The sequence below is a fragment of the Scomber scombrus genome, chromosome 10, assembly GCF_963691925.1.
Source record: "Scomber scombrus chromosome 10, fScoSco1.1, whole genome shotgun sequence".
NCBI classification, from domain to species: domain Eukaryota; kingdom Metazoa; phylum Chordata; class Actinopteri; order Scombriformes; family Scombridae; genus Scomber; species Scomber scombrus.
Window position 1 is genome coordinate 12,696,493 of NC_084979.1, and position 23,233 is coordinate 12,719,725.

Below are 23,233 nucleotides of genomic sequence, written 5' to 3' on the forward strand. Positions count from 1 at the left end.
GTATATGTATATGTATAAATATATATATATATATATATATATATATATATATATATATATATATATATATATATATATATATATATATATATATATATATATGTATAATGATATAACTATATAATTCAACACTACATAGTGATTTTTTTTGTGTGTTGTTGTTGCTGAAATGTAATTGTTGTCTTAAGTAGGATCCCTGTTGGAAGTAACATGACGGTAGTGCACACTCCTGCTGATGCGCCTAAACGCACAGCACAGGTTGGTAGTGTCACAGTATCACCTCAAAGAAGAGCACTAATGATGTGAAATAGGCCTGAAGGACATGTTGAGTTGTTGACATTCAACTGTAGGGAACTCATTTCATTGCAGTGTGGAAAAAAACACAGGAATGATTAAAGTGACAAAGGTTCTGTCTGCTCTTGTCCTTTATCTGACTGACGACTTCACAGAAGAGAGACTAATTGCGCGGGGGATGAAAGTGGCCACAATTATTTCCCTATAATGGCACAGATGCATCCATTTCAAAGAGAGGTTGCAACTTCAGATGAAGTTTACTTGATTAAGCCTGAGTTGAGAGTCTTTGTTCTTGCATGTTTACATTTGAATATCTATGTATTTGTGATTGTGCATGCAACAATTTCAATTTTATGAATTCATGTTCTGTTTATAAGATTTACTCTATTCAAGGTATCTATCGATCAAAAACCTTTCTATCAAACTTTCTTAAAACTTTTCACTATTCATTTTTAGTAATTAACTGGCAGCAGCTTCGCCTGCAGATTACTGTATTTTTTTAATACAGTTTCTTACTGTATTTTATAATTACAGTGTATTACCAGAAATAAATGTGCATTTAATTCCTGTAATCTTGGAAATTTACAACAGTGCTGGTCACTGTCAAGTACTGTGTATTTACAGAATGTAAACTGTATGTATCCTGTATTTAATGATAATTAAACGTAGTTACTCAAATACTACTACTTATACTACTACAGTAATAATAATAATAATAAAGATAACGACAACGATGATGATGATGATGATGATGATGATGATGATGATGATGATGATGATGATAAAAACTTGACAAAGGGACAATATTCATTATGTAGTTCTTTTTTAACTATTAAAATAAAAACATGTCACCAGTGCAAAACTAGCAAAACTTATCTGAATAAAGCTTAACTCCCTGCCTAATTACTTTTCTGTGTTTCATTCTTTCAAAAGACTGACAATTTTTAATTTAGAGTAAGTCACAGTGCATAAAATATTTGGTGTGACGATTTCATTTTTGTGAGAGCATTAAACTAACTGTTATTAATTAACCTGCTGCAGAACAGCAGCAGTCTAGTGTGCACAAGTGTGCTACAGTCAAGTGAACACAAAACAGTTATGAAACTGTTTTTCTGAAGAATGTAATACTTGAGTTTCAACAGTTTGAACAAGAAAAGACTGAGGTTTTAGCCCCTAAGTGAACGCATGTCTGAATGAGTGGCTGGGTGAGATAGTGTTGGTGGTTGTGCGCGTGTGATTGTGTGCCTGTGTGTGTCCCACTTGAAGTCAATGTGCTTCTTGATGATTGTACAGACAATGATGATGATGTGTCTTTTTGACCAACTTTCCACTCTTCCTACTTTTCATCCTCTCATGGCTTTTGTGCCTCTCTCAGGATTTATGTGAATGCAGGTTCTGAAAACTAATGTAGAATGACAAAAATATGATTTTTTCGTGTGACATAAATCTATGAATGTGACATACAAACAAGACAACCGAGCGCCTGTTCAGTACAAAGTAGTGGTGCAAAATATTGAACCTGTGTCATTAGACCTGAAAAAAACAAGACAGGTTAGATTAGGTTCTTTTTGCCAATGTGGAAAACACAAAGCAATAGGTTAGACTTACTACCTCACCACATTAGTTAAGCAAGAAAGCAAAGCTTATTAATATAGGACATCTCAAAGACAACAGTCACAAAGCGCAGATATAATCAGATCAAATCAAAATAAATAAAAACACCAGATAAAATATACAAGGGGAACAGACGAGTGAGTGACAAGTTAAAACATAAAAACACCATACTACCTAAATGCTTGTCTGAACAGATTTTTGGCTGCTTTTTAAAAGAGTCCACAGTATCCAAGGACCTCAAGCTGATTGGGAGACTATTCCAAAGCTTCAGGGCTGCTGACTGGAAAGCATAGAATAAAAATGTTGACTTAACATTACTCAATGGAGGTTTCCTTTTCAATGCAGCTCTGGACATCTGTGAGAAAAGGCTGAGCAGGCTGTGGTGTGGCTGTACCCTTGTGGCAACATAGAAATGCTGGTAATAAGTTAATTTTAAAATGTACCTTCCCAAGATGCTCAGCTGTTTACAGTAAATTATTGTAAATAATGGCATTCTCTTAAAGTGCTGTAATCATGTTTTTTTCTCCCAGATTGCATTGCAGTTTACAGTATGACACTGTATGACATTAATACAACTGTGCTCCTCACTAGACTTTGCAATGCAAAGTTTGAAAGTTTAAATTGACAGTTTTCTCACTATGGCAGAGATTGTTTACGCTCTATAGTCAGTTTAAACTTGATCTAATCACAGCTGTTGAACATTTGGTCTGCTCTGCAAAACAGCAATTGTCCCAGTTTTAGTGTCATTGACAGCAGACGTGCTGAGGTGGTAACTTCACTCTGTGAAAAGTTTCCCAGTCTGTAGGTGTGTGGTAAAGCTAGTGCTCTTGTTGTATTGAGGTAGAATATGACTCATAATCCCAGATGACTCATGTGGCACGTTGAAGTTGCACTGAAGTTTTCAATATACCCTGATTTTCATGCTGATACAGAATAAGTACTGTGAGCTTCCTCTGTTTTGTTCCACTTTTTAACACTTTTTTGGTGGTGGTGGGGGTTGGAAGTTCTTAAACTGTGCTCTGAGACTGGCTTATCTCTGAAAAGCTTGATATGAATAACTAGGAGAAACTAGAAAGTCTGTTAAATATGCACTTAACTGCAACAAAAAATACACTCAGTGAAACTAGCTTAAAGGGATATGGTAGCTTTAGATATCACAGTAAATGATGTGCTGTGAACACAGTCCTTGCCTCAGGCCAACACAGTGACTAATGCATTAAGCGGCGATTAAACAGCCTATATATTTAATGTGAAAACTGGTCATGTTTTACAAGAAAGAAAAGGGGGAGCACTGAACTTGTTTTGGCCGAGACGCTGGTTATATAACAATATTTTAACAGACCCCCCCACCCCACCCCCCAAAAAAGTCTTCTTTAAAGTTTTTAAAATAATTAATACCATTCAAGTTGATCTTTTTCTTGTGTTTTCAGTACAGGAGAAAAGGATGATGCACTTATTTACTGTTTACTGTTATTGCCAGATACACCTTTTCAATTATTTGTCGCAATCCAATCAGATCAAAGGATAACTAAAGATTTCATCTCAGAAAAATGTTAGGCCATAAGAAAACATACCATTAATGTGTGCTGCAGTTGTTGTGTATCTTTGCACTTTTCAAATACCACTGGGAAAATGCAGTTTCTGGGTCATAGCAGGGGGAAAAAGAGCCTCTGAGAAATGCATTAAATTCATTTTACTTTCCAATAGTGCATGAACACACGCATACTGTGCTGCATATGATGTACGATGATGCACAAAACTCCTTTTTAATGGAAAATGCACTCTTTGATGTCCTCTCATTTATAGAACAGCACCACATGTGGTCTTTAGTCTCAATTTATTGGATTATTAAAACATTTGATCACAACCTTTGGGTTTAATAATTGCATATCTTTCTATTAAACACCCAATTACACTCTATGTATCCCTTTAATATGAGCTATAAATGAGCATTATACAAAATTTGATGTAATAAAATTCAAATGTAATTTATCAGTATGGAGACCTAGTCAGTGTTGTATTCTCATGTGAACAGATAGAAAAGGCATATGATACTAGTGTTGACACTGGACTCATTTATTCATGTTTGCTGGCAACATGTACAGGATGGACATACACAATGTTAACTCTATACTTGAAGGAGCTCATTCCCTCTGTACTTTCAGGTCAGTGGCTTTCATCAGACGTAATGGTGGGGTGGAGGGGCGAGGTGGTAAATTATGAATGAAGAACCACTCTGTGGACGATGAGGATGATGCAGATTATTCATCCCTGCTTCCTTCAGTGCCACGTCTCAGAAGAGGGATTTCACACCAGAGGGATGAAGACTGTATTACTCAAAAAGTGTAAAGTAAGTAGGTTACAGGCCGCAGCAAGAGACTGGTATCACAATCTGGATTATGGTCTGGTTCAAGGGGTTCCCAAACTTTTTAATGTTAAAGACTTCCACAATGATAAGCATTCGGCCACAGGCTGCTGTATGATAAGGTTTTATTTTTTTTTTTGTTCTTTTTTTTGTGTGGTAAGTGTTGACGTTTAAATCTAACCATTATCTTATCTGGATAGTCTCTGAGATCTGTTGTTTTTTTGTTTTTCTGAAAGAGTCCTGCCAAAAAAAAGCAGCACAGTTTACAGAAAATAACACAATTTAACAGAGCACACAGTACAAACCAGAAAAATGCAAAATCAAAAGGACTAAAGGACGAAATACCATGACAGATGATTAGAGTTCAGTACAGATAACATATTGATAAAAACATGTTTAGCTGCGGAAATTCTAAGAGAGAAAAATAAATTATGAAATAAAGCTGTCTCCTATATCTCTAAAGACTTTCTGGAAAAATTAGCACAGAAGAAGGTAAAATGGACTCTGGCTTAAAGATGACGATACTGATGTTGTGTTGGTGGATGACGATGGAGATGATAATGATTACGTGTATAGAGCAGCCTGAACTTCAGCATGACTTCCTTCATCCTCACTTCCTTTGTTTTTTCATCACCACAAGCAAGCTATTTAGCAGCAGAATAAATGTTTGAATTTATTTTAAAACACGTCTGTTTCTGGCAGTTTATGGGCCCCAGGCTAAATATCAGCAATGTGGCAGGGAAGAATGATTGCTACTGATCATGCAGTATGCTGGCTGCTGATGAGTTTATCGGAACAGATCGAGTTATGGATGATTAATTTAGACACTGAGTCAATGTGCGCCGTTGGCTTCATCAGGGCCTCCCTGACCTCAGACGCCTGCATTAGGTAGAGTAAAGCAACATATGTGGAAGGCTTCCCCTCTCTGAAATGCTTGACTAGACTATAAATTAAATGTCTCACTCAATATCATCACTTCTTAGAATAAAAAAAAAAGTCCTTTATGCTGAGGTTGAACCAGTCTTGCTTCACATTTTTTTAACTTTTACTTTATTTACCTTATTTCAGATCACTGGTCTGTAGTAAATCAATAAGTAAGGCACTGGGTCAATCTTTGTACTCAATAACTTTTGCAAAAAAATATCTCGCCTGTGTCTGTACCAATTCCTGATCTCATGATTATAAAAATGTGTCAGTGAGCAGCCACCTGAACAGGACCAGGATAAGAAATACTGATACAGTAGAGCTTCAGGTTGGAAAGCTGGAGTCTGATCCCTGTCCGGTTTCCTCTCTACTGTCTGATGGAGGTGTAGGAGAAGGAGAGAGCAGGAAGAAGAGGAGAGAGAAGGAGGGAGGGGCATGGAGAGGAGAAATGAGGTTGAGCTCTGATGAGGATGAGGATGAATAGTGGAGAGAGGAAGAGGAAAAATAGGAGGGGGTGCTGAGAGGAGGGGAAAGGGGAGGGGGACAAAAGGAGAAAAAGGAGAAGTAGGAGGGAGAAAAAGGGTGCTGAGAGGGGTCTAACGCTGGCATAAAAGTAAATTCAAATGCATTATTCATGGCTCTCTGTGTCAAAATATCATTTACGTGTGCTGTGTTGACTCATGGCTCGTAAAATGAGAAGGACATGAAAAGAAAGAAAGGAGGGAGGAAATAAACAACTCAGGATGCTTTCTCTATTCTTGGCCCGAAAATAAAAAAGGAGCCCTGGTGTGCTCTCCCTCAACTTATTAGGCATCAATTATTTATTGTACTCTGTTTACAATTCTTTATCTGTGTAATAAGCAGCCATCTTGTCAGAGAAAGTCTCAAATCCGTCTTCAAAGTTTGCAGGTTTGAAAGGGACCGAAAAGGCTTCTAATGTATTTCACAATACAGAAGAACCCTGAAGAAATCTCGTTATTGACCCTAAAACCTGACGCACAGAGCCACGGGTCCTGTATGAGGGTGACAATTTTCAAATCAACCCTAATTCTCCTGTTGTTGAGGCTTCAACTGCCTGCTTAAAATCTGGGCCAAGATAACCAGCTGTTTGTAAGATTTTTTTTCCATTTTTTTTTTTTGTTTCCTGTATAATGAGTGCTGCTACCACTGACTGTTCTATAATCAAGCCTCCAGTCTCTCTCTTGTTTGGGACCTTCAGCTTTATGCAGGATGTATATTGACACCACAGCAGCCCCTACAGGGGGATTCCAGTACTACCACTGCCATCTGCTTCAGCGTTGTTTTACTGTAATTACAGCAGTGGTTCCCAAAATGGGGGGCTAGACTGCCAGAGGGGTCACAAGATAAATCTGAGGCATCATGAGGCAATTAACAGGATGGGAGAGCAGAAAAAAATTAAAATTGTTTAACATTTTTTTTAAACGTTCTAATCTTTGCTATTTCTTTTGAATTACTAGATAGTTTAACCTCTTCAGACCTCTAAAAATGATTCAAATACAATAAGGACACAATCACACACCCCTGTGGTTGACCTGATTATAATCCATGGACATATGCAAACTTGACGATAAATCGGTAGAAAGTGCTTAATTTTAAGGGGGCTACAAGGCAAAAATGACTTGCTGCTCCAAACATTTTCTGATGTTGTAGCTGCATACAAACATTTACGAACATTTAGACATTTTTGAGAGTCCGAATACTATGAAGTTTAAACCCAAGATGTCATTAACAAATGTGATCATATTTGGGTTAAATCTAACTGTACATGTATAGAGAATAAAAAACATTTTACCAGCAGTGACTCATGTGCAATCAAATGTATAAAACTCAAAGCAACATGAAACAATCTTTTATTTGAGAGGATAAAACACATTTAGCTTCAAACAGATAGTATACAGGTTTTATATATATACACACATATATATATATATATATATATATATATATATATATATATATATATATATATATATATATATATATATATATATATATATATATATATATATATATATATGTATATGTATGCCCCCACCTCACCGTGCGTATATCCAGTGAGGGTGGGGGCACATATGACCTGCTCCACTTTTATTTTGATTTATAAGGCTGGTGGAGAGCATCATCACAGAATCGCTTCATCTTCTCTCCTTTATTACACCACATTTGTTTTCATTTTACTCCCAAGGCCTGGCTGAATACATTACAGATTTCCCATGGGGCTGCAGGGCCAGCGTTCTCCGCCACGGGAGACAATGGGATGACGGGGAGGGATTTCTGAGCATGCTTCATCATTAGAGGCATTAGCATTATTTTGACTTCAAAACATTATCACAGCCAGGATTATCATTATTCTCTGTATTAGCTGGATAAGTAGACACATTTGAGAGAGCATCGGTCAAGCGTATTGACCATAATAACAAAAGTAATAATTGCTCAATCCACTAAATGATAATTGGGGACATTAAAAGTGTCAGGTGTCAGAAGGGACTTTTTTAAAGAGCAAAATAAAAAGGTACAGTTTCTAATTGAAAAATATAAGCTCTCAGTCTTTCAGCTCAAGCTTAAAACTTTTCTTTTCAACTCCAGAATAAAATGTGCTCTTTCCTCTTTATTAATGCAGCTTCTACCTCAGATTTTTTGTGATTTAGATGAGACAACTCCCCCCCCCCCCCCCCCCCCCCCCCCCCCCCCCCCCCTCATTTGAGACATTTTTTTATGCCTGAGGGTAAAAGTGGAACACAGAATCTGATTCAGTCCCAGGAAGATAACTGAGAGTGGAACATTACGGCAGAGATAATATGGCAATTGGGTTTAGCATACAGAGGTCAATGGCAGGTTAATGCGCAATGTAATACATGATTGACTATGGGAGCCCAGGGGGATGGGCACTGAGGTCAAAGGGTGGCATTCAGACTTGTTTTGGGTCAGTCTGGAAACAATATGAGCACGAGGTGGGGAATTATGTCCATTTATCATGTCTGTCATATGACTTTGGCCCAAAAGATGTCTGTTCACATTGCACAAGAATAGTATACAAACTAGAATGTGTGTTTGTTTCCAAAACATTACATCCACTTTTGAAAAACTGTTGTTTTACATGACATATCTTGAAGTATTTGTAAGATCTAATCTGAAATCTATTTATTGATTTTCTCATATTATTCATATTCTCAAAAACTATTTTTGTCAGATAGATAGATGCTACATGTTTAAGAGGCAGTCATGTTGAAAACTGCAGTCAACTTGGACATTTAAAAGCGTAAATGCAAATATCTGCTGACACATCGTCCTTTTGCTTTAAGTCAACCATATTCTACATTTCCATGGTTATATTATGCAAGCATATCACTGCTATTGTTCATCTCCATCTTCCATTTGTGAGCCTACATGCCAAAGAATAGCCTGATCACTTAATTTTAAACTCAATCAACATTTCACACAAATCCAGTCATCACCTGCTCTAAATTCCACTTAGAGTCATACTGAACCATCGTTTTTCTACCTTATTCACATGTTCAACATTCACAGCCGGCAGTGAAACTGATGGCATCTATATCATTTCAAGGACATACAATAACACCCACTAGCCGAGCCTTGTTACATGAATACATAGAGGAAAGGTTTCCAGCTACTCTTTTCCATGATTGAATTCCCAAGGACAAGAGGAAGGAGAAAAAAAACATTGGGGAAATGGAAAAGGAGGGGAGAGAGCACAAATGAGGTGCTTCTGAGTTTTGGTGTGGTGAGAATACAACATAAAATATAAATAAAAAGCTGAAAATCATAAAAATACTATAACCTTGTTTACATGTACACGCAAACACATGCAGCAGATACGCTCACAAGTGTCAGATATGTCAGAGAGAGTAAATGAGAATAACAACAGATCTTGGATTAAAAAGCACAGAGCTAAGATCCCATAGGCTACTGAGCTTGCAATAAGCAATGCAGTTGGACATGTAAATTGCATGGCCTTTCTACTCCTGGGGGTAAAATTACTCCTCACTGCTCACTGCACCCTGTATAATAACCCTCTGGATTCCCCCTATTTGAGGGTTTGGGGCATACCTGTCAATCAAATCAAAGCCAGACAGAATACATTTCCATAGTTACACTACATTGCAACATCTGAGAGATGCTGCAAAGATGTATTTCACAAAAAGATCACATTTGGACCACCAAAGTGTTACTTAGATTAATCAGATTTTCTCATTTTGACCCAAACACACATGCAATTACACTGAAGGGTGAATTGTGTATTGTTAGGGAGTGGTAATGGTTCAGGTGAAATCATGCTTCATTATAAAACTTCTTTGACACGAGTAATAATATAAAGATTGGCGAAAATAATTAAAAAACAAACAAACAAACAAAAAAGGTCCAGGCTGCTTTGATCTTCAAGTGGAGACACCCACCCAGAGGCAGTTGAATGTTACTGCAGCTGAAACAGAATATTTAGCTGTTAATACCAACATATGAAGACAGCTGACTTGAAGTAAAGAGCACTCTGACCATTACATAAAAACAAAACAAGAAAAAAAATCCCCAAAATTCTTTAATAGCTCAATTTAAAGCAAACCATATAATCACAGAATGGGCTTCTTTTTTATCCGGAAAGGTCCAAGTTGAAATTAACTGGATATACTATTGTCTGGATGACTATTATGCTTAATCAGAGGGAGCTCGGCCAGACTCATCTGGAATCTAACAAAACTGCACACTGTCTAATGCAGAGGGGAGAAAATGTAGTAACTGTACACACTTTTCCTTTTATTTGTCCCTATCCCAATTATCATGGCTTATGGACACATTGCTGTTCTTTATGCTCATAAATCTCTCAATATAAGAAATAAAACATACATAAGTACAGACATTTGATTTGTAAATATAGCTCATGATAAAAGAAAGTATATAAGTTATAAGTTAAAGCTGGAACAGTTCTCTTGTAATGAGCTGTAGTTTAATTGTACATTAACCCAAATGGCGAGAGTCCACAAACTTCTTTTCCTTAAGAAATGGCCATAACAAGCATGAGGAACACTTTAATGGCACCCTTTGAGTTAGTTGTCCTTGATAGTAATATAAGATAAAGATACAGATTAACAGTTCCCTGCAAGCCTATGACGTTATTATTACAACTGCAGTGAAAATATCTGGATAATAACAGAACCTATTGTTCCCCATCTATACTGAATATAATACTGAATGTGTTATGAAAACAGCTGTGTTGTCTTGGTAAGGACTAAAAAAAACACTGTAGTTTACATGTAGTTCCTGATTATGCCAGAAGATGGCAACACTGAGCATTGGAGGATTGTTTGAAAAGACAAAACACAGTGTATACTATTCTTAGAGGAACATCATTTATCACATTGTTACAAACTGTGTACTTACAACCTAATTGGATTAAGTGTGTGTGTGTGTGTGTGTGTGTGTGTGTGTGTGGGGGGGGGGGGGGGGGAACACTATAATGATACACACATTTTTGTTAAAAAGGTAAAACACTCTCCACCTTAAAGTTCTAAATAAAGCCATTAGAAGCAACTCATTTGGGAAAAAAATGTGTCTGTTGTCAAACCTCATTAAAAATCTCAGCACCCATGAAGTGCAGCGATGGGAATTAACTCTACAGGCACAAGGACCCAGCATCCTGTGACTGGGCTGCCCAGCCTACAGGTTGTATACTGGGATATTTGTCCAACCAGGAGTACATTCTTGTGTGCACGAAGTTAACATGGAGAAACACTGGTCTGCAGTTAGTGCATTGATTTTAACTCTTTGTGCATTTTTGCACTTTCAATTGGTTTTTGCTGCAGCAGCTGATGGAAATTTAACAGGTATGCTATGTTTGTTTTGGCTGAGATGGTAATTTGTGTGTGTATGTTTGTGTGAGTGTTTTATAATCTACGAGTTTACAGATTCCTTAGTAAAAATACATGTTTTTCTGCTTCATTCCACAACACAAAGTTGTTTGACAACCAGACACCTTGTTTAATTTACTGTACCTAAGCTGATGTTTTCCTTTTCTGCTTCACTGCTTCTTTCTCTCAGCTATTCTTCCAAAACCAGGCCACTGCCCACGTCTCCTTAATGTTGTTCCATCACATAAGGGGTGTGTGTGTGATGAAGACTGTCCTGCAGAACACAAATGCTGTGTTTTTGACTGTGGAGCTGTCTGTGTCCCTCCTGCTTTCAGTACGAGCCACAATGTTTAACTTTTTCTCAAGCTGACAGCTGTTAAAATCTTTTGTTAATGCTCAGTGGATGAACTGACATGGAAATCAATCATGGACCTTCCCTTCCACTCAAACACCATATTTTCCAGACTTTCTCTTACTGTGATAAATTGACTTTTTTTCCCCCTTCAGCCAAGCCAGGAGTGTGTCCTCGCAGGCGTTGGGGCTCAGGGATGTGTGCAGAGTTTTGCTCTAATGACAGTGACTGCCCAAATGATGAGAAATGCTGCCACAATGGATGTGGACATGAGTGCATTGCACCATACATAGGTTAGTTAGAACATTTTACTCTTCTTGCAGTGTTTGTGACATTTGCTTGACATTTCCTGAACACTTTGTAACTGACTGTTTTTGTCTTTGGTGGTTCAGTGAAGAAGGGTCGCTGCGCTCTGCCCCAAGGGACTCCCATGTGTGCTGAGTACTGCTATCATGATGGTCAGTGTCCAGGAGAGCAGAAGTGCTGCAGGACAACCTGTGGCCACGCCTGCAGTGAGCCCTGCTGATTGGACAGCCAGCTGCATGTGTGCACTTATTTGGTTTCTTTAATGCAACAAGAAAATGTGTTCAGCAATGAGAAATCATGTTCACTATATCACATTTTGTCACAACTTTTGAGCATTAATTGCACAAACAAGACACAAACAAACAAACAACAAATTTGTTTTGGTCTTTTAAGTCTATGCTCTCCACTTTATAGGGAAGCAAGAATGATAGAATAACCAAATGTTTTGCTGTAATAAAACAATCAGGAGGATGAACCATTAATATTTACTATGAACCCTTCTGATGACCAACTTGGGGAATACCCCTGATCTTGTTGGTGGTGTGTGTTACACTGGCCACATACAGTAATCAATTGTCAATCATTGTCTTCAAAAGACCTATATATACTTTTGCCTTGATTAGTTTACAACTTATTTTAATGTTGATAGCATTTAGGTCACAGTAAGTTCTTCTGTTTTAGTAGTAGCACTGTATATTCTACTACAATCTCTTTCCACTGCTGTTTAAATGGCTGAGAAATGTACTGTACTAGAAATTCTTTGTATTTCAGCTAATAAAACATGTTTCCAGAAACTACAAATGTGTTGTGCATTTATCATTTCCCTGGTTGTAGGTCTTGAGTTTCATCGGCCTCTCTTTATGGACTTTTTAAGGCAAGAGCTTGGCTGCACAAACAAATGATGAAATATGCCAAGAATGGAAAGTGCTTGCTGGCAGAAAACACGACTATTTAAAGATGTGGCCAAGAACATCTGCTGCCCAAGGTTTCAACATTGCTGCACCACATCACAATGCATCTTTTTTGAATTTATGAATAGCCAAGTCCCCCCCCCCCCCCCCCCCCCCCCCCCCCCCACATGTATGACTAGAAAGTGTGCTTGAACTGAAGGCTATGCCATTGAGAGCTGTGACAAGCCACTCATCACTGAAGGTATGCATCCTTGAAAAACAAACTCTGAGGGCTGAGCCAGCAGACGTTCAGTATGTTCTCTGGCTCTATACCTACTTGCTTGGAGAGAAAACAGATTTTGCAGCTGACCAGATATGAGCATCACTTGTGTGGAATGCTGCTTTTTCCTTTGTTTATGTTCCATGCTGTTGCCAAACGTGCAGGGGTGAGAATCTGTGACCGGCTAAATACAGAGACGTCTGTGTTTGTTCTCACTGAGTGTGCCAGAAGTGGGGCCAAGTATGTTGACACAAAAATGTGGGCACTCAGTGGGAAGTAATATAGCGCCGGCTCTGGTGCAGTTAAAAACAGTGTACCTTCTTTCAAAGCTAGTCATTTCAATGAAAGATATTTGGTCAGTTTATTTGTAAAAGCAATAAAGGGCATGAAGTTTTGCACACACACACACACACACACACACACACACACACACACACACACAAAGAACCGCTCCAAACATTCACATTTTGCTTACTTTTTTACAGCATGTGAAACAGAATCAACTTTTAGGCAGACAGACACAACAGAACGTAGTGTTGTTCTTAATAAAATGTAAAACATAAAAGCCAAGAAAACATCTGGTCGTATTTTTAAAAAATCTGTCCATTTCCAACTTACTTAAATTTACTCTATAGCAAATTTAAACTGCATTGAGTGAACAATTTAACCCAAATAAATAAAGGCTGGCAGACAATTGCATTTAACATTCCACAAGGTTAGGTTTCAGAAGTGAGGAAGAAGGACACAAAAGGTTCCTCAAAGTAAATGTTATTTCTGGCAATTTAAATATTCATATAAATCTAAAAAACAACATCATGAAAGTCATCATATGCTTTCCAAATGAATGGTAGTAAGTAGTAAGTAGAACAGCTGTGTAAACTGCTGTATTTTCAGCAAACTTACCTTTTGTTGATACATGCGCATGTGTAAGAGCAATGTCTTTACTGACATATCTAATATTTAATTTGATTTATGTTAAATTTTTTTATCACTTTTAGATATAATATTGACTAATACATTTTTTTTTTTTTTTTAAACATGCAGAGGCATTTGAAGTACTATATCCTTTTAGCCCTGAACAGTGCCTGCAGTCAACCTCCACATATCAAGGTGTCGGACAGTAACCTGCATGTAGCCTGACAGGCGAAACACAGGGCAAAAAAGTCAAAATTCCTCACCACTTGCTTATTGTTGTGAGAGTGCATGATAATAACTGAAGGCAACTCCGATGGGCAAATCTACATTTTTATCACTTTCTCTTTTGTCTCATCTGGATTTCAATAGCTGGACCATAAGATAATACAGATTTCATTAAATTTAAGTGACTGATGAACTAAAGTTGTAAAATGGTGACAAACACTGTATAGGACTTTAATCTCCAGTGGAATTTATGGCCTTGCAAAAAAAAAAAAAAAAAGGTTTTTACAAAACATGTAATTCTAGAAAATAATGTGACTGTGCAGAGACAACCATTATACATATACATTTTTTTTTTAAAAAACGTTTAAAAAAAAAAAATAGCTGTGCATTTTGGTAAGAATTCGGCATCAATATTTTTATGAGTATTTTCTTATTATGACTATTGAAGAACTTGTTAAATAACACATCTAGATCAGGAACCTTTTACCGAGGACATGTCTTATAGTTTCACACTTCAGTCTACTGTGTATTTTGGTAGTTGGACACAGGAAACTATTTCTGTGTTATTAGATGTCCTGTCATGAACTGAGGTTTGGGAAAATGTTACATTCTGAGTGAGACTAAGTGTGGTTGTCTTTTTCTATCTGAGCTTTGCGCCTTCATATCACTGTAAATCCAAATTAATCTCATATTTGTAGAAAGTCAATTTTAACAAAGTTTCCTCACTTTGATAAAAAATGACCTCAAAAACATTCTGGCTATATAATGACGCAGCACAGTTATGGCTTCAAACATTCACAAAACAAAAACAACCAAACTAAAGCACTCTGGTGCAGTGACCACAGCAGCATACTGCACAGACTTGCTTCTTTCTGCTCATGAAACAATAACAAAGCTTTTTTGTTCCCTCCAGATCCAAAGTCTACATTTGCTTGTCCTTAGCCGATAGGAAATTATCCTGAATACATTAACAAAGATAATCATTTTTTGTCTTCATCTATTTGGAAACCAAAAAGTTGACCATTTCCAAAACATTCGTACCAGTGCTTGATTCAGAACTTCCCTGAATATCACATATTAACCAGTGGTTTCACCAAAAGAAAACTTCCTTTCTCAAATCGGAGCCAGTTGACAGTTGTGTCCAGCCTCAGAGTGGCGGCACACCTCTCATTTTGCGGATGACGTTGGCTATCCGTTTGGCCAGTCCTGGGCTAGGCTCCTCTATCTGGAAACTCCGGGTCAGCAGGTTGTAGAGGGATCCATAACCCACGGCCACAACAGTGCAGGTCAGGCAGATGACATTATAAGGCATACTGAAGTCTGGGGTTGGCAGGTTGACCAGCAAAGGCTCTGTGTAGACACGCACAAAGTAGCTGGACTCTTCTTTACACGGAAAACTGCAGGGAAATGGGAAATTTGTTTTTATTTCCAGAGAAATGCGTTTCCCAACAGGAACTCTTAAATAAATAGAAACAACAGGTATTTTCTTCTAGAGTAAGTAAACGGAATACTTACAAGCTGCTAAAAAGCGGGCGTTCCCGCGTGCTGTTTGTATCCATAGCGACAATGCTTGGTACAAGAGAACTGATGACTGAAGATCTAAATGTTGAAGAAACTGATTTCAGTCAAACAGATTTTTCTTTTTTAACGTATTTTCAAACCATCTGCTCATATTCATGTGTGACTCTTCTATCAGCAACTTCTGGAGATAAACAGTTTTGAAAACAGATCTACATACATACCCGACATAGAAGCCATGGTTGGGATCGGGGGTGTATTCAGTCCACTTGAGCAGAGCCCTCTCAAACTGCACAGTGACCTCAGTGACAGAGTTGGGGGGAAGCTGGACCAGCATCTCCAGCAGGTGGGGCCTCACACGGTCCTTAGATGGCTGGTAGTGGATGAAGCCTAACGGAGAAGGAGGAACATAACTGAACTCACATATCTGTGATTCACTGTTTAAACATTTATCAGCCATTTATGACTTGCAAAAGCAATATGAAAATATGATATAATGTGACAATATTCCAAAACGAATTACACTTATGCAAATAGTTGAGCCAGAACCAAGAACCAAGACCACAATAATCTATTTTCCCCTGCTGCTTTTAGAACAGAAAATGTAACTGGTGTTCGCCTCCTTGTGGTGAAAAGAAGCATCTGCACAGGATTAAATGAAAAATGATTCCTGTTAGGACACTGGGAATGTCTTGTATCTTACACTGGACTTAAAGCTGCTGCGTTACCGCATTACTGTGGTAACACAATCACATCAGGCCCATCACAGAGGCAAGCTAATCACTGCTTCAACACTTAGTGAGCAGATAAAGTGATGGGATATTAGTTATTTTCTCAGGCTTGTGTACTGTGTGAATATGTAACAAAACAAACAGCTATTGGGAAAGGGGGTTTGTCTTCAAATCAGAGTGACCATTTATTCGGGCCAATATGGAATTTAGGAACCAATTATTTCATCAAATTTAATTTAATTATTTTATTATTTTTATTTTTTTTGTGGCCGTTATTGTGATAGTTTGAATGGGTTTGCTAATTTGTGCGGTAAAGAAAAAAAAAATCAATATCGCAGCAGCTCTACCTGGACTCATGAAATATACACATTTTGTAATTCGATACGTTAGGTCAGTCCCAAATCATCCTTAAGGAAGCATTTGACTGGTTAAAATAGTTTGCAAGTCATTTCTGCTTTCCATGGAAATATTTCTCTTTATCATATTTAGAAAAAGTATAATGTGTTGAGTCCAAATCGACACTTCATTAAGTACAGAAGTATTTTTTTCAGGCTTGCATCTGGACAAGAAAGATGTACGTGTTGTAGTCACTGATAAAATAGTTTGCAGGACAATTACTCATTGTGAAACTGTTGACCCTTTCATTGCACTTAAAATTAAAATTTTGTGCAGAAACAATCGTGTTTCTGTTATCTACAGGCATGACAATGAAACCTAACTTAAGTGTGAAAGATATTCCAAATAAAAAACATTTCTCCTGATAATAGCTCACCTTCAATAAAAGTATCAGTTCTTTATGCATATAACTCTGAAACTATATTTTGCATCAGATAACAAAGCACTGGTTAAGTGAAGTTAAATTACTTACTAAAAAAGGCGTATTTGACTCTGTAATGTCAAATAGAAAACCAGTTGCACGATCCAGGATTTGGCACTTTTACAATTGTTAATTTCAGACTGTGATTACATGTTTCAGTGCGCGCACATCCATTTCTGCTTTCATAAGTGACTCACTCGGATTGTTGTCCTTTCCCTTGCTGGTGACAGTGAGAGTGTGGATGTAGAGACGAAGGTACCAGGGCACTGAGTCCAGCAGCAGAACAGGGAATGACCTGTAAGGGTGGTTGTTGTACATCAGTGTGTGAATCTCTCCTGTCTGCAGCCCGTAGCCAGCAACATAACGCTCAGCGTGGAGCAGAGGACGCAGCATGTCACCTGCAGGTGGGAAGCAGAAGACAAGGTGCTTTAATGACTGTCCATGTAAGCAAACAGTAAAGACACTAAGACATAAATTACAATAAAACAGTGGCGAGTGGTGGCGAGAGATATAACAAAACTGAGTACATCGTTGGTCAATACTACTAAAATGAAAGCCCAAGAAGATTTAAGCCAATTCACTTGGAAAAAAGAATGTTTGACTAATTAAACTATAATGAAAGATTCATATTTAAGAAAGTCCCCAAACACTTCACTAGTGAGAATCTGTTATTTTTATTTGTTATATTTTGTACGCCTGCATTGGTTTTTGATGACAGATTGGATCCTCCTGGGCAGGGATGATACCAATCTAGAGCAAATCTGTGGAGAGATCCTTGTCATTCTTCATAGATGATTGTTTTCAGCTGATCTTTCTTCCTCTTTAAAATACTGTAAAGGTGTTCTGTTAGATTCAGGTCAGGGGAGATACTATGCCAGGTTATAGTTTTCACTTCTTTCTTCTTCTGAAACTTCTGTGATGTTGGAAAATTCCTCTCCTGCCAAACCTCTTGAGCGTAGACATCTTTTCATTCAGTATAAAAACTTGCATTCATTGTGCCAACTATAAATGTCATCTCCTCTTTACCTATTGCACTCATGCAGCCCTGTATTAGCGAACTCTTACCTCCATGTTTCATGGTCAGCACTATGCTGTGGTAGGCCTGGTCAGGTCAGGTCTATACCAGACATGTTGGACCCTATCTGATCCAAATTTTCAAAAATTCACATCCCAAATTTTTCATGTTTTCTTTTCATGTTCTTTGGCAAAGTTTAATATGGCAGTTTTTTGATGAATGGTTTTCTTCTTTGATGTCGTCCATAGATGTTGAGTTCATGCAATGTCCTTTGCATCCGTCTGTTTTTGAATGCGAGGTAGTGTAAATAGCAAATTGTGCATGCTGCACTTTTCGAGGACAGCCAATGCACCTTGTGTTATTGGTAGTATCTCCTAACCACTGCTGCAACTATGCTTTGGCTTCTGTTCAGTAGTCTACTGATGATCTGGTACCCTCTCTCATCCTTATGAAGTCTCACACTCAGGTTTCTTATTTGTTCAGGTAATTCTTCACCATGTGGAGCCATGTTGCATGACACACAACCCAAACTTGAGAACGTTGTGGTATTCACAGGTTCTTTTATAACATTGTTCAGGCAATTAGTCTCAATTGTCACATGCCAAAAGTCACATGTCAACTTACTTTTGTTGCATTGAGGTTGTACTTTGAGGCCTGTATTTTTAATTATAATAAGACTCAATACCCTACACTTCATTACTTTTGAATAATTTAACATAACAGTGATATTCCATAGGAGTGCACTCAGATTTGTTATATACTTTATAAAAGAAACAAATGCAAATTGACACCTTTTGTGAACTTGTTTACAGTCTTTCTATTGCATCATACATAATTAAAAGTATGTTCAGCTTGGCAACCAAAGCTGTGCGATGCTCTGCTGTTCTCACTCACCTTCACTGGATTTCCAGCGAATCAGCAGATTGAGGGAGCGTGTGTTGCCAAAAGTAGCTTGTTGTGTCAGATCGTAGACAGAGAAGGTTCGTCTGTCCCCCAGCACCACTGCCTGGCTGAGCAGGGTAGTGGCCGGGGTTAGTTCAAACTGCTCCCCCTGCAAAAAGACACCAAATTTGTCTTAGACAAAACTGTGGGGAAATCGGATTATACTTTATGGGATGAAAGAATACTCTGACTAAATCAAACCTGAGGGTTGTCTGTGATGTCAATATAGATTTTACTGGAGGAGGCCAGTGGACAAGCTTCTGTCAGGGTCCGAGAGAACATCTTGAACAGAGACCACTCTGAAGGAACAAACAGCTTAAGTTAACTGAGTTAATGAAGATGTAATAGTTTTTGTAATAGTTTTTTTTCTCCTACTACCAAACAACAAACCACCGAAACTCTGAACTTGATTGTGGATTAATGCAGGGGGATGTTCTCTGGTGCTATTGCTCACCTCGTTTGCTCTGTCCAGAGGTGTGCAGGTCAAAGACGACATTCAGTGTCTGCCTCAGCTCCCATGACGTGGTTTTGCATTGCCAGTCCTGACACACTGGTCGGATGTGTACTGTCTGGGAATGAAAACTACTGTGGAATAGTTTCTCTGACTTCAACAGGACAGCGAGACCAGCCTGTAAGTGCAACATGGCCACATAGAGGAACACAAGACGAAACTGTTAGCTGCAATGACTGCCATTTAAACACACTTTATGAATGATAGCATGTGTATCATTCAGAAGAACACAAATGGCAAAGGGACACACACCTTTGAGCCACATGGCAAGAGTTTCTTCCAGGGTGTCAAATTTTCAGTGCAAACAATCTCTCGTGGGAGGGTGGCATAGCGAAGGAAGCGGGGGTCTGTCTCTTCAAATTCAACACAAAAAAGAAAAATCAGTTCATAAGTAATGCAAAGCATTGTGAATAGCAACATCTGTAGCACCTGGATGAGCTAGAGCAGCTGATCACACTGTTAAGAGTCTTACAAAATACAGATGAGAGATTGTGATATGGCAGTGCTGAATGGAGCTGAAAAGGCCTCACTGTACCATTGCCTATTCCCAGCGGTTTGAAGGAGGCACTGGGCTCAACAGTGTTGGTGGAGTCAATGAAGTTCAGCGAGGCGCAGAAGATCCCCGACAAAACATTCGTCAGCTCCTTCCATGTGCCATCCACACTAAAAAGGCAAGAAAAATGGAATGAAAACAGTGAAAGGGCTGACATAGCACATACAAGACAGTTACACAACTTTATTCCTGTTAAATATTAAATCATAAATATGAATCTTCACCTTCCCTATATTCTTTGGATTTCTTCAGTTTATGTTTAGCATAATCATTTGGATTTTAATGATATCTTAATATATTGAGCGTCTGTCCTCATTCCAACAACTGATAAAACTAACATTTTCTTGTGCCAAACACAATGATGATATTCAAAATTCAACACATGCTGTGAGACTTTCTCCAGCCAACTATTACTTGTATGCAGAGAGTGGCTTTCTGACTTGGCAAAGGATACAGACCTTGGCTTTCAAGGTCTGTATCCTTTGATTTTCTTGTTGGATTTGGGTGTTACTTAATTCTTGGTGTGCCAGTTTCACACAGCATGCAGCATTACAGTATTTCTGGTTCTGTTTTTTAAAAGTACATTTACCTGTTTCCCAGTTCTTTTGACTTTTACCAACTTCCAGAGGACTTGCTTTTAGCCAGAGGTAGATATGGAGTAGATATAAAATAATTCATAAGCCAGCCGATTACTTCCTGATAACAGCTGCAAGGTTTCATTCTCCAAACACAAATAGTTTTATAGCTCCTTTGTATTCTATTGAGCCTACTGTCAAGACATCATCATCAGGCATAATCTAGAAAAGCTTTGATCTTCCTGTGGGACTGACATCAAACCCTCATGTTCACAACTGATACACATTATAGATAAAAGTTTTCAATATCATTAACAGCATAACCACTAATGAAAATCTATGATTAACACAAATTGATGACAACAATATAATACAGTAGAGTGTTTGCAGAGTGTAAGGGGTCGAGATGTGAGGTGTATGTGTTAAGTGTAAGATGAATGATTGTGATAATACTTATACTTGTACATGTCTCTTATGTCTTATGTATGTTTCATGTTAGCCTGTTCCCATTGTAGGATAGTATATCTTATATATCCAGGTATTATTATATATCTTAGTTAGTAAGAGACTGTAAGCAAAACTTCAAGGTAGAAAGCATGAAATTAAATAAAAATAATTATTTTAAAAATCTAAACGTTTAAAACGATTAAAATGTTCTGTTCTATCATAACTGTAATATGGTGATGTTGCAACAATAATGTGGGTCAGTAATAAGGGACATTGTGTTTGTTTCAAAATAAACTTTGCCCCAACTTTCATTTCGCCTCTGATGTTCTACAGCCAGCAGAGGACTGTACTCACTCTGTCACAGAGTCCTGGAACCAGACCCAGAGCTCGGCCCCAGGGGGAGATGGCAGAAAGGGCTGCCCCCACTGCATGGTCCTCCAGTATCCCTGCGTGAAGGAGATGTGCAGCTCTCGCACTGAGAATTTGGAGATAACTTGGCCCAGAGACTTGGGGAACAGCCGGTAGTGGGACACTGAGAAATAAAATATCACACATGTTAGGGTTGAAAAAAGTGATAAATGATGGGTACTTGATTACAACAGAAAATATATATATTTGTGGAAATTATGGCTATTTCTATCACAGATGCCTTCAAGTAAATATCTAAGATTTTTTTTTAGAACTGTTCAATGTCACTAAAGCTATATTTTATTTAATAACTAGATACATTAACAGGTACACCTATATTTAATGCTGTGTAATGAACCTTTAACATATATTTAGGATTAGGGGTGTTCAAGTGTTGAATCAACTTTCACTTGTACTTGATGTAATTTGTTGTAATTTGCTGTTGAATTGCTCTGTTGCTATACTGAGATCTGTTTCTGTAACATTGAAATAAGAGTGATATGTAAGAAATATAAAATGCAATTTCTTACTGGATCAGCTGCGCTTCAACCACTTACAGAAGTGGATTTTTGTTTATATCATAAACTACTTGATTAACTGCTACTTTTGGCAGGAAAATGTGCTCTGTTGAAATGGATTAAGGATACTCCTCCCACTGCCAGCATTGGGTATAACATGTTTTAATGTCTTTCTGCATGAAAACACCAACTGTGAACTCAAAGTAAATGTTCAGGAGCCCATAAACGTGTGGAGGCCTTTCTTGGATTAGCTCTCTGTTGGATCGTACAATATAATGATGAAAGCATAATGCTCTCAAGAATGAAAGCCTCTGAGAAGGGGCACTGAAGTGTGTGTTGGTGGTGTTCTTTTTGTTGTTGTTGCAGTTATGTTGTTTAGCCTTAATGTATGTTGGTATTATGAAGAAATAATACAATTAATTTAAAAAAGAATCAGAGTTTTACTTGAAATACTACATTCATGTTCTTGGGAGTTAGCATACAAATAATTACAGATATATTTGACTTTATATGACAGATATTAATGTCAAGGTACACTGTACAACCGTAAGAAAAGTTAGAGGGTGCAGCAGAGTATTTCTGAAGGATATTTCCTCACTACTATGAATTAGCGTAGGCTACCTTTGTTTCCTCTCATGAAATCTGTCTCCCACAGGGTGCGGAACTGGAAGCTGGCGTAAATATCTCCGGAATGCAGCGGCCTGAAGACCAGTTCCTCCTGAAAACTATCTTTCGGCTCTGGCAGCACCGGAGGAACCACCGGCTGTACCTCGGCTCCAGGTGCAGGAGTGTCCGGTGTTCTGTCCTGGTCGTCGGCTGCTGCAGCACTCGCAGTCGCTTCCCATTGCCTCTCCTCCACTGCGGGCTGCTCGGCCGTTTGCGCCGCTGTTTTGGAGGCTGTTTGAGGACTATTGAGAGCTGTGACATCTTGGCCATTAATTAATGTCGCGTCTTCAGTGTCTGCGACAACAAACACTGAAAAACTACATAGAATAAGCAGCACAGCCGGGTAGTTGCACCTGTAAGCTGCCATTTTTCTTCTCTAACTGAGTGATGGGCTTTATTTCTCCCACCTGCATTCCGTAAAGACCCGCCCTACTGTGCTTGTGATTGGCTGCTTTCGTTGGTTAGGTTCCGAGCCTCTCCTTAGT

The 23,233-nt window shown here is 38.2% G+C and overlaps 2 protein-coding genes across 3 annotated transcripts; one reads left to right on the forward strand and one right to left on the reverse strand.

Annotated features, from left to right (window-relative positions):
• The first annotated feature begins 10,949 nt into the window (after positions 1–10,949).
• wfdc2 (WAP four-disulfide core domain 2) lies at positions 10,950–12,525 on the forward strand. Of its 2 annotated transcripts, XM_062427598.1 has the most exons (4): positions 10,950–11,055; positions 11,270–11,413; positions 11,587–11,724; positions 11,824–12,525. In XM_062427598.1, exons 1-4 carry the CDS (start codon positions 10,953–10,955, stop codon positions 11,955–11,957), a joined length of 519 nt encoding a protein of 172 aa, XP_062283582.1. In that variant the 5' UTR covers positions 10,950–10,952; the 3' UTR covers positions 11,958–12,525. The 2 variants fall into 2 exon arrangements, with proteins under 2 accessions (XP_062283582.1, XP_062283581.1); XM_062427597.1 differs by lacking the exon at positions 11,270–11,413.
• A 1,908-nt stretch (positions 12,526–14,433) lies between these two features.
• On the reverse strand, positions 14,434–23,115 carry pigt (phosphatidylinositol glycan anchor biosynthesis, class T). Its single transcript, XM_062427009.1, has 11 exons — positions 22,704–23,115; positions 21,511–21,688; positions 20,117–20,244; positions 19,834–19,934; positions 19,525–19,699; positions 19,272–19,369; positions 19,023–19,179; positions 17,311–17,511; positions 15,790–15,955; positions 15,563–15,646; positions 14,434–15,444 (listed from the first exon to the last, which is right to left on the reverse strand). The coding sequence occupies exons 1-11, from the start codon at positions 23,113–23,115 to the stop codon at positions 15,195–15,197; spliced, it is 1,950 nt and encodes a 649-aa protein (XP_062282993.1). The 3' UTR covers positions 14,434–15,194.
• Between the last annotated feature and the right edge of the window lie 118 nt (positions 23,116–23,233).

Coding starts and splice junctions, on each gene's coding strand:
- wfdc2 (XM_062427598.1), top strand. CDS start 10,953: ATGGAGAAACACTGGTCTGCAGTTAGTGCATTGATTTTAACTCTTTGT. Junction 11,414..11,586: donor CTGTGTCCCTCCTGCTTTCA/GTACGAGCCACA, acceptor TTCCCCCTTCAG/CCAAGCCAGGAGTGTGTCCT. Junction 11,725..11,823: donor GTGCATTGCACCATACATAG/GTTAGTTAGAAC, acceptor TTGGTGGTTCAG/TGAAGAAGGGTCGCTGCGCT.
- pigt (XM_062427009.1), bottom strand. CDS start 23,115: ATGGCAGCTTACAGGTGCAACTACCCGGCTGTGCTGCTTATTCTATGT. Junction 19,700..19,833: donor TCTTGCCATGTGGCTCAAAG/GTGTGTGTCCCT, acceptor TTGCACTTACAG/GCTGGTCTCGCTGTCCTGTT. Junction 15,956..17,310: donor GGGAAAGGACAACAATCCGA/GTGAGTCACTTA, acceptor CTTCTCCGTTAG/GCTTCATCCACTACCAGCCA.